General features: G+C 41.0%; 1 protein-coding gene across 1 annotated transcript in view; it reads left to right on the forward strand.

Moving 5' to 3' along the window:
* LOC146062973 (uncharacterized) overlaps nt 1-12,767 on the forward strand; it is a 98,498-nt gene that overhangs the window by 36,258 nt on the left and 49,473 nt on the right. The window contains exons 3-5 of the mRNA XM_083174982.1: nt 1,390-1,438; nt 6,276-6,439; nt 8,643-10,267. Coding sequence (XP_083031108.1) covers nt 1,390-1,438; nt 6,276-6,439; nt 8,643-10,267 — 1,838 coding nt within the window. The remainder of the gene's footprint in view (nt 1-1,389; nt 1,439-6,275; nt 6,440-8,642; nt 10,268-12,767) is intronic.

A 12,767-nucleotide genomic window follows, 5' to 3' on the forward strand; every position in this document is an offset into this window, starting at 1 on the left:
TGTACGTCATGCATTTAAAGTGTCACCGCGTCTATAGACGCGGTGACAGAGGGGAGATGGCTGCTGTCCCTGACAGCAGACATCTTCCCTCATTGCCCAGGGGGGGCAGCGATGCCCCCCCCCCATCGGCGATCGCTGCGATTGGCTGTTCAAATGTGAACAGCCAATTGCAGCGTTTTCTGTGTTCTGTGTATAATTTTGTCTCTGCTGCCCCCTAGTGTCCAAAAAAATTAAAAGGAGGTTGAAATAATGATAGCAACATAAAGTAGACATATGGTCTTTGTTAGTTATTAACTATTTTGAGTGGTATGATTATTTGTCTCACAAGCAGAAAATTTAACATTTTGCAAATTGCAAAATTTTCAATTTTTTTACGACATTTTGGTATTTTTCACAAATAAACACAGACTGTATCGACCAAAATTTACCACTAACTTAAAGTACAATGTGTCACGAGAAAACAATCTCAAAATCACTGGGATAAGTAAAAGCAATAAAAAGTTATCCCCACATAAAGTGATACATGTCAGATTTGAAAAAAAGGGCTCTGTCAGGAAGGCAAAAACAGGCTGCGGCGGTAAGGGGTTAAGAGTTAGATGCGTTCCAAACAACGTGAATGTGAATTCCCCGATAGCTAGTTACCTCCAATTTCAGATGCCATAAAAATGCATATGACTTGCACAGTTCTAGGAATGACAAGCTCCTTCCAGAAAATGGTCTTGCTTGCTATTCTGCATCAGCTCCGGTATGTCAGGGACAGCAAATCTAGATACAATTGAGGCCATATAGATATTTATTGAATATAGACGCACTAGTGGTTCCATTGATAGATCTACAGTGTCTAGCTTGGCAATCAATAGGTCAAAACTGAAAGGTCGACATGCAATCGGTCGACGGTGAAACGGTTGACATGAAAAAATTGACACATGAAAAGATTGACATGAGTTTCTCAGAATATTTTTCAATTTTGGGGTCTTTTTCCATACTTTGGCTACAATTGAGTATGGTAAATTATGCCGAGCAAAGCAAGGCACCAGGCCAACGATATAGAGGGTCTGCGTCTACAGGTGTCGACACGGACACACAAAAAATTTAAAAAACTCCTGTTGACCTTTTCATGTGTTGACCATTTTCATGTTGTCCTTTTGACCATACATACAAGAGGTGAATGCAAACAGGCAGCGCACAGTGTGTAACCATGTATATAATAAATTGTATCACCATTTAGTTTTCAATAATGGCAGATTCAGCAATCAAGTAGGCCTGAGACCACCTGAAATGATATACTCCCGTCCTCACAATGATTGTGATGTAAGAAAAAGCATATAGTGCAAGATTATCTTTGATTAAAAAGCAGATTTAATACTAGTCCACACTTACAATGCGTAGACTTTTAAAACAGCATTTGAAACAGATCCAACAGTGGCAAAGCAGCAAGGTCAGATGACATTTTGCAGTCAGGTCGCAGGTCCAAAAGCCCTGTCCGGAACAAGGTACAGGATCAGCACCAGAATACCGCAATCGACCACCAAGGGAGCCTTCCTCCGGGATCTGTCCAAATGAAACACTCATTTTGGTCCTTTTGACCATGTTGACCTATTGCATGTCGAACTTTTGGTGTCGATCTATTGACTGTCTATCTGGACACTGTCTATCTAATAATCCACACCCCACACAAGTCAATAACTTCTTCACAAGCCACCTCCGAAATAATAGGTCATGTAGAATTATGTATTTTGTTATTGTCGTAACATTATTTTAAAGAACAATCTGTTATGGTTAAAAAACCACCAACCCATAAATCCCTGCATTTCGCAACATTACAGAGAACTGAATAGATGGCTGACATCAGGCCTGATGTGATAATTGTTGGTAGTAGAGTTTTGCACAGCGTTCCATTGAGGAGGCGTGTAATGCTCCACCCAAAGGGTGTGTCTAGTTCTATATATGGAGAGATTGTGAAAAGAGATTGTGAACGTGGTACCTAGAAGTGTGGGTGTGTACTGCTACATCTGAGAGGAATGTTTTAAAATGACTTATATCCAGGGCTATTTTTCAGCAGGCTCCAGCAGGAACTGAGGCCCTTATTCTAGTTCACTCTGTCTGACAAAATCTTTCTTAGATGGACAAAACCATGTGCACTGCAGGGGGACAGATTTAAAATGTGCAGAGAGAATCAGATTTGGGTGAGTCATTTTGTTTCTGTGCAGGGTAAATACTGGCTGCTTTTTTTTTACACTGCAATATAGATCTCACTTTGAAGTAAAACCCCACCCAAATCTAATTATCTCTGCACAAGTAACACCTGCCTCACCTGCAGTGCACATGGTTTTGTCCATCTAAAGGTGCGTACACACGGGGCAATATGATCGCTGGCAATATATTGCTAGCAATATATTGCTCAGCAATCATATTGCCCCGTGTCCCGTTTTCATCTGCGACCAGAGATGGTCGCAGATGAAAATTTAAACACTGCTGGGTGAAGAGGCAGGGGATGTCGCTGGTCGGAGGAGCATGCTCCTCTGACCAGCGACCATTCAGGGGCTGAAAACGGGAGCGCGCACCCAACGATTTATCGCTGGTGCACACTCCAATCACTGGCAATATGGTCGCTCAGCGACCATATTCCCAGCGATTTCAGCCCTTATCGCCCATGTGTACACAGCATTAGAAAGATTTGGTCAGAATAAGGGCCTCAGTTCCTGTTGGAGCCTGCTGAAAAATAGCCCTGCTTATATCCAAATGTAGATGAGAACCAAAGCAGTTAGTAAGAGCTACTATACTACTTGGTAAAGTGCTTGGATATGACGCTGATGATTCACTGTAAATGTATCTATCTCTCATTCCTTTTTTCTCCAAAAATGTAACCGTGTAATGTGGGCTAGGTGAAATGAGGGAGATTGCTAGACTAATGAGGGAGAGAGGGAGATTGCTGCTATTTCAGGGAGTCTCCTGCAGAATGCAGGAGGGGAGGCAACTATGAAATAACATGATTTAGAGACAGATTAAATGTGGGGTGCAAAGAATAGTTCAGAGTCAAGGACGATACCATTTTGTGTTATCTTCAAAGGAGCCATAGGGCAGATGTATTAAGCCAGGAGAAGTGATCAAGTGGAAGGTGATAATGTACCAGCCAATCAGCTCTTAACTATTAAGTTACAGACTGGGTTTGAACAAAATGACAGTTAGGAGCTCAGTCATTGAACGTCGCACAGATGTATAGCACACAAGGGAAGGAGTTTCTATAGAAATATACATAATACTGCAGAAAGGTGACAGCTAATACATGCTGCTGCATTCACTTTGCATGAGACCCAGAACCAGGCCCATTATCTGCAACAATTAAAATGTATGAAGTCTAGTGGCTGTTCCATTACGCTGAACTATTGTACCTTGGAAAACGGTTTTCACCATGTAAAATTTGGGTATCTTACGGTTCAGAATGTAGAAGGATTAAAGGCATGGACCTTACTGAAAATGAAAGATGTGCATATAACATTCTACTTGTCTGAATGCCTTACAATTAGTGTTCCCACATTTATGTGAAAGCTACATTGTGTTTGGATGCTCCCTAAAATTATGCATACATTTTCAGCAATAGAAAGTAAATGCCATATAGTATAACTAAGACAAAAATAAAGTTATCAAAACATCTCAAAAATAGTTTAAGTAGCAGAAAACATATTATTTGTATTTATTTATTTATTAACAGTTTCTTATATAGCGCACACAGATTCCGCAGCGCTTTACAGAGCATAGTTATAATCAAAAACACATAACAAATTACAGTACAAGACAGTTTAGGACAAGTACATGGTTAATATGGATAGTTGCACAAGGGGACAGGACACTGAAGCAATTATCAGGGTGGCAGAGGTTTATATATTCTAAGAAAGGCACATAAGGAGAGAGGGCATCCTTGGTAACTCCATTTCCAGTAAAGTCTGCATGCACACACCATCAATCTGTAAAATAGATTAGTCATGCAGAGGCGTAACTCTGGGAGGCAATGGAGTCATCTGCCTCCGGGCTCCTGCTCCCAAGGGGGCACCTCTCCTCCCCAGCAAGTTGGAATCAGAATTAAAAGTCATCAATATCACTTCTGTGGCTGACTCCCTCTCTTAGCAGGACCATAGAAGTCACACTCACTATTTTAAACATAATATACATACATACACACACTTGCATACATATATTTATATAAGTTGCTGTGTGTGTGTGTGTGGGTGGGGGGGGGACACACTAATATTTATATTGCCTCCGGGCTGCTGGGACTAACTTCCTCCACTGTAGTCATGTGTTTTTGACCTGAAGAAAAAAATGACATAATACACAGTAAAAATGTGTATACACTCTTATGGATGAGCCTGTCACACATACAGTCTTATTGATGAGCCTGTCACACATACAGTCTTATGGATGAGCCTGTCACACATACAGTCTTATTGATGAGCCTGTCACACATACAGTCTTATGGATGAGCCTGTCACACATACAGTCTTATTGATGAGCCTGTCACACATACAGTCTTATGGATGAGCCTGTCACACATACAGTCTTATTGATGAACCTGTCACACATACAGTCTTATGGATGAGCCTGTCACACATACAGTCTTATATATGAGCCTGTCACACATACAGTCTTATGGATGAGCCTGTCACACATACAGTCTTATGGATGAGCCTGTCACACATACAGTCTTATTGATGAGCCTGTCACACATACAGTCTTATTGATGAGCCTGTCACACATACAGTCTTATTGATGAGCCTGTCACACATACAGTCTTATTGATGAACCTGTCACACATACAGTCTTATTGATGAGCCTGTCACACATACACTCTTATGGATGAACCTGTCATACATACAGTCTTATTGATGAGCCTGTCACACATACAGTCTTATTGATGAGCCTGTCACACATACAGTCTTATTGATGAGCCTGTCACACATACAGTCTTATTGATGAACCTGTCACACATACAGTCTTATTGATGAGCCTGTCACACATACAGTCTTATGGATGAGCCTGTCACACATACAGTCTTATTGATGAGCCTGTCACACACACACTCTTATGGATGAGCCTGTCACACATACAGTCTTATTGATGAGCCTGTCACACATACAGTCTTATTGATGAGCCTGTCACACATACAGTCTTATTGATGAGCCTGTCACACATACACTCTTATGGATGAGCCTGTCACACATACAGTCTTATTGATGAGCCTGTCACACATACACTCTTATGGATGAGCCTGTCACACATACAGTCTTATTGATGAACCTGTCACACATACAGTCTTATTGATGAGCCTGTCACACATACAGTCTTATGGATGAGCATGTCACACATACAGTCTTATGGATGAGCCTGTCACACATACACTCTTATGGATGAGCCTGTCACACATACAGTCTTATTGATGAGCCTGTCACACATACAGTCTTATTGATGAGCCTGTCACACATACAGTCTTATTGATGAGCCTGTCACACACACACTCTTATGGATGAGCCTGTCACACACACAGTCTTATTGATGAGCCTGTCACACATACAGTCTTATTGATGAGCCTGTCACACATACAGTCTTATTGATGAGCCTGTCACACATACAGTCTTATTGATGAGCCTGTCACACATACACTCTTATGGATGAGCCTGTCACACATACAGTCTTATTGATGAACCTGTCACACATACAGTCTTATTGATGAGCCTGTCACACATACAGTCTTATGGATGAGCATGTCACACATACAGTCTTATGGATGAGCCTGTCACACATACACTCTTATGGATGAGCCTGTCACACATACAGTCTTATTGATGAGCCTGTCACACATACAGTCTTATTGATGAGCCTGTCACACATACAGTCTTATTGATGAGCCTGTCACACACACACTCTTATGGATGAGCCTGTCACACATACAGTCTTATTGATGAGCCTGTCACACATACAGTCTTATTGATGAGCCTGTCACACATACACTCTTATGGATGAGCCTGTCACACATACACTCTTATGGATGAGCCTGTCACACATACAGTCTTATATGAGCCTGTCACACATACACTCTTATGGATGAGCCTGTCACACATACAGTCTTATTGATGAGCCTGTCACACATACAGTCTTATTGATGAACCTGTCACACATACAGTCTTATTGATGAGCCTGTCACACATACAGTCTTATTGATGAGCCTGTCACACATACAGTCTTATTGATAGATTTTCAACTGTTGTTTTGAAATTAAGATAAAGAAACGGAAACTCGAGAAGTTCAGCTCACTCCACCCGTTACAAAACTGCTTGTTCAGATCCTGCTGTACATTTTTTTACTAACTGTATCTCCAATAACACATTCAGTGCCTGAAAGATCAACAACTTGGGTGAAGAATATAAGAATTGCAATTACAATGGTACGTTACTTTCTGCTATCTTCCATATGACATGACACTACACAACTAACAGTAGATTAACTTTTCTAAGCTTAATAAATGATTCCCTATTCCATTACAGAATGTTTGTGGGTGGCAGTAATTTGTTCTTCTTTATGGGGGACTAGGTGTTCATTATAATTTTGTTTTTGGACCTTAGTGTTCAGCTGGGATGGTTACTGAAGGTGCCCACACACGGTGCGATGTGTGGTATTCGGCTGGGTGGCGTCTCAGGCGCTTGGTAAGCTGCAATGTTTGCATCTTACTGAGCCAACCTGAATTAGGGCCATTGTACCCAGATCACAATGCAGATGCCGTCATGATAAATGGGCCGCTTTACGTATTATAGGAACTACAGTATACTTATATAATCTTCATAATTTGTTTGCATTATAGCAATAGCTGTGTATACATTGCTGGGAAAATTATATTGATGAAACATTTATGTGACTATGGGGGCTATTCAATTAGTTCAGCACTTTTAGATGATTTTCGGTTGAATATACATATCATCTATTAAATTAGTGGTGATTTTTCAACAATCATAAGAATTGGCATGGTCAGAAAACAGTTGGATCCACGAATTACTTGCTGATCCACATGTTTTAGTAAAAAATCCGTCTGTTATAAACTATTTTCCGTCGATGCAGATTCTTCTTTTTTCTAACAAAGTAGACACTGCACCAGTGATGAACCCAGCCAAAAACAGACGCAAATGAATAGGCATGTCTGAAATTTTTGTCTAGCTAAAAAAATTCGGACATGATAAAATAGCTAAACAACCAACCAATCAGCTCCTGCCTGACATTTATCAACCACAGTCTGTGACATGGCAGGTAGGAACTGATTGGCTGGCTGTTTATCACTCTTCATTTTATGACTTTTGAAGCTTTGTGCATCTGGCCATGTGTGATAAATAGAACATACTGAAGAGAAACCACGGTACTTATGTAATATCTGGGCTTCCGTTTTTCTTATGAGACCGCGTCCCCTCGCGGGGCTCGCTGCGCTCGCCACACTATATAAAATCAACTCCATGCGTAGTTGGATAGTAGGGGTATGAAAAAATGGGGTGCATTTAACATGGGAGCCCAGATAATACATAAGTACCGAAACCACTAGCTATGGCTTGCAGATTAGTGCAGATTTTTACGACAGTCAGAAAATTGGTACTTTTCACACGTTTTTGGTCGAATTTTGCCTGGAAACCCCCCTCTACTTGCCAAGTGCATTAAACTGTGACAACAATAGCACTGGTATATAATATGATCAGTAGAGCTGTCACCACATCATGCAGTGTAAGGGACAGAGCAGAGCTGCAGATGCCCAGTGTACCAGCTTCTTCTACCACATTTACTTTATGTGTGGATCTGAGCCTTCAAACATAGCAACGGACCAAAGAGTAGCTGCCAGGAGGAAGAGACAGGAGCCTTACCATGCAGTGGGAGATTGTGAGCTTAGAAAGTGCAGTACTGGTTCTATTATGTCTGTGTATTTATTTATTATATGTTCCTGACCACTTAACTTATTTAAATGTTTGAAACAGCCTATACTATAGACCATCTGTCCCGGTAAATAATAATACTGCATTCCATACAGTATCCAATGTTTAAAAAGACCAATTTTCTGGGCTGCTACTGCTCCGCCCAGACTCCGTACTTACTCCAGTTGGAGGTTTTGGATGACATTTGGAAACCCCCCTGTAAAAATCCTGCATTTGCCACTGCGGCTCCCAGCGTCTTCACGGCCACAGGCTGCCCGGAAGCTGCACCTCTCTGCTCTGCTAGCCAGGGATGGAGTGTCACATGACCCCGGTAGTATGAGCCAAATAATGACATATTGCATGTGCTTAAATGCACATGCAATCTGCTCCCAATCCCAACTGATTGGACGTGCAGCACGTCAGATCAGAAGACCAATCCTCCAACCACCCAGGGCTGACATTGTACGATTGTGTGCACATGATGTGCACACAATCTGCATGCAATCCATCATACAATCCATTGAGATTGTATGATTGGGTGCAATGTCTTTCAGGTGTATGGGGGCCTTAACAACTTGCTGGTGACAAACTGATCCACACCCTTTAACCCATGTTGGTTGAATACAATACATTTATAATAACAATGTTTTTCAGGCAAGGAGCGTGCTGGAGTAATACATTTATGGTGACCTTGTTTTTCAGGCAAGGAGCATGCTGGTGAAAGTTGTCCTCATCTGTAACCTGGTTCATACTCTTTCAGGTTTTGCACAGAGCTGTCCTTTCAAGTGTGTCTGCTTTAATACAATCAACATATTTTGTTCTGATTATACTATTTCCAAGATCCCCACTGATATTCCTGCTAATGTCAATGAACTTACATTTGTAGAGACTTCCATTGAAATGCTGAACAATGCATCTTTCATAAATTACAATGGTTTAAAAAAATTATTTTTTGTCAACAATAACATCAATTCTATCAGTGAAAATGCATTTCATGGACTGCATAATCTCTCCGATTTGCAGATAACAGGCAACCCGCTTGAAGCGCTGGAACCTGAGACATTAAATGAACTTAGAGAACTTAAAAAGCTCACAATCACACACAATGCAATCAATGATGTTCCCTGTGGACTCTTTCATAAGACAACAAAATTAGAATTCCTGGCATTACAAGGAAACAACATCACACACATCTGCATCACTGCGTTTAGGAACTTGGAGAACCTACGAGAACTTAACCTAGGTTCTAATGAAATTAAAAGACTTTCTGTGATTGTTTTTAAACCACTTTTGAACCTAAGAGTTCTCAAGCTAAACCACAATCACATCGATCTGATACCAGAAGGAAGCTTTGATAAACTACAACAACTTACTGAGTTATTACTACAGGGAAATCGTTTAGATCTTTCTCCAGGTATGTGTTTTGAAAAACTGACATGTTTGAAAAAGCTCAATCTTATTTCCAACTCCATTAAACATCTACCTTCCCATGTTTTTTCCACATTGCACAATCTGATATGGCTCAGTATAGAGAGAAACCAGATTAAAGATCTCCGCGTTGGGGTTTTTGATGGATTACAAAATGTAACCAGCCTGTCTCTGAGTGAAAACCAATTGAAGTCCATTCCAGATGGTGTTTTTTCCAACTTAGTCAAATTAGAACTCTTATTTTTGTCTGACAACGAGATTGAAACATTACAAGACAACACTTTTCATGGTCTTAATTCTCTCACCCATCTTTACCTTGACAACAACAGACTACGTGTTATTGACGGCAATACATTTAAAAATCTGACAGGTTTGCGTATCATCAGTCTTAATCACAACAAGCTGGCAATGCTCCCAGAAGGCATATTTGATCCACTGTACAACATGATATCATTAGTCCTTCACAGTAATCCTTGGTGGTGTGACTGCTCATTACTCTATCTTCATAAATGGATACGAGAAAACCAGGATATAATTCAGGATTCGGATATTGCATGTGCAGGGCCCCAACACCTACAGGGAAAAGCAATCCAGCTTTTGAGACAACGACAACTAAACTGTCCTCCACAAAATGATCTGCAAATGGCATTCAGAGGTGAAGAGATCGGAGTCACTTATGAGTCTGACAGTGACAAAAATTCTGTCCCCAAGACCTGTAAGGCAATTTTATCCAGCGATGGTAGCGTAATTCTTAATTGTGAGCTGTTGGTGTGTACAGATATTAATATTTATATCTCAGTATTGAAAGAATCCAAAAAAATGACATACAATCACAGCTACACAAATGATGGATCTGGCTGTGCTGTCACTAACTTTAATTTCACAATCACAAACACATAAGGGAATATTCAAGAATACAACTAAAATATCAGTATAGTACCTAATAGCAAATATAAAATACTAGTTAAAAGCCAGTCAAAATGATGGCTTCTAAAATATACTTTCACTTTGAGCTGTGACAGTTTTTAGCCCACCCCCAGTCTCTAATTGCAACTACCTCCAATCTCTGCCTTCACAGCTCCGTCTTTCCATATTCAGCAAGTTTGAAACAGATCAGTGTCCCTGCAAAAGTTGCTTTCACTTTCAGGAGTAATTTGGTTCATTGAGTATCCTGTAGTGGTTAGTGGGGGTACTTCACCTCATAGAGGTGAGGAGTAGTTAGCATTTTATATATAGATAAAGACAACACATCCTTATGTGGTTTTATCAGTGTGTAACACCCTGAGTTTAGTTTCACATTTACAGTTTTCCTTGTGTTGTGATTAAGGCCTGATTTACATTTGTACACAATGGTTTATGTAGAACTCCCATGTTTGTGAATCTGTGCAGGCGCAAATCCCACTCTGTACACATGCGATATTGCTCACAGCCCTTTCTTAGCTGCAGCATAACTGACATAGTGCAGTGTTTGGGGGGGTCACAGAAACCAGCAGCATTCTTCAAAACATCGGCACAATGCCCCCTGTCATGGGTATGCCCGTCCAGCCTTCCTAGGCTGTCAGGATCCTATTACAAGTCTGAGTAAGCTTCAGATTAGGGCTGCACACTGACCACAGTCTGCTACCATTGCTAGCCATGACCATCGATCCGATGCTAGCCATGACTATCGATCCCATGCTAGCCATGACCATCGATCCGTTGCTGTGTTGCATGTAGGACTGATGCTTTTGCATTTTCCTTGTACATATTTGCACAATCACTTCCCTGCAGCTGTGAAACTCCATACAAATTGGAATCAGGCACTGAAACATTAAAATCACATAGAAAGTGCACAACACATTGCAATATCAATATGTTTACAGTTAATTTCAACTAGATTACAGTAAAAACAGAAAACAGTTATCTCAAACATGTGTTACACATAAATATAGTTCCATGTGTGAATTATATAACAAAGAAACCTCACTTTCATAGTACAGCAGAACATGCCGTAATCACCGCTACACTGTAAAACAATGCTGTGCCCCCTGCTGGCCATGAAGCAGTAACACTGAATCCTGCATGCTTTTTATTGAACAAACCTACCAGCTAAAAACAATCAGTATACTTAAAAATAATTGAAATAATAAAGAAAATAAAATATATTTCTGTATCTCTGTGGTTATGTGCCATATCTGAGTTTGCCATCATGTTCTAATCACATATGTCTTTATTTATATATCTTTTATGAGTATGTAGCATTATTACTGCTCCCGTCATTGTGGCCCCAAACCCTGCTATACAGTGCTGAGATTGACCATTGACGGCATGTTGGGACAGGGCCACAATGATGCAATTTAGAAGCCTCCTGAAGCAAGTATGTTCTCAGTGTTATCCTCTAGTGTTTGTAAATATTGACTAAATACCCCTTGCTATTTTATCTCTATATTTACTTCTTATCATCATATTTTATTATTAATCATTACATTCATACATTAAATGTTGCCATACATCAGAAAGACATTGCACCCAATCATACAATCACAATTGATTGTAAAATGGATTGTATGCAGATTGTGTGCATATCGTGTGTACACAATCATACAATCACACAATCTCCCGGCCCCCGGAGATTGGAGGACTGGTCCTCTGATCTGACGTGCTGCACGTAAGATCAGTTGCAATATGTCTTTAGATGGCTTATACAGGGGGTGATTCTCTATCACAGAAATGCGGTAAAAACACCATTATCTGGGTTTTTACCGCATTTCTGTATGCTGTACTGTGCCTCCGTAGTGTCAGCGCTGCGTAGGGAATTGGCAGCAAAAGCTGGCGATTCCCTGCAGAAGCCTATGGGCTTCTTACCGCAGCGCTGTTTGAGGGATCCGTCACGGGCATCCTGGCCCTGCAGCCGGCGCGTCACTCTGCGCATCACAGACCCGGAAGTCCAGTGCCGACACCGCATCGCAAGGGACAGCTCTTATTGAAAGAGCTGTCCCTTGCGTTAATAACAGCATATGCCGTTATTAATAATGGGATGCCCGGCGAAGGGGGGCTGTGGATGTTACAACATCCCACCCACAACCAGAGTCATGTGACCCTCCCTGACTAGCAGAGAAGAGAGGTGCAGCTTCCGGGCGGCCCATGGCAGTGACGATGCTGGGAGCCACCCAAGCAGGAGACGGGCAGGCGGCTGAAGAAACCGGTGGACGTCCTTTTGCACAATTCTGTCACTACTTTGAAAACAGTTTTCAGAGGATTGCTGCATTCGGGCTATTTAATAATGGCATAACACAGCAGATGTGAGCAGATTGGTAGTTGCTGGAAACATCCATTAAAAAAATTGATTTTGTTGTACTCCTATCCTTTTGAACCTAGTAGGCCAGCCCCCAAATTGAATGAAGCTTCAATCATACAATC

This window comes from Crinia signifera, chromosome 3, assembly GCF_055691185.1.
Source record: "Crinia signifera chromosome 3, ASM5569118v1, whole genome shotgun sequence".
Taxonomy (NCBI): domain Eukaryota; kingdom Metazoa; phylum Chordata; class Amphibia; order Anura; family Myobatrachidae; genus Crinia; species Crinia signifera.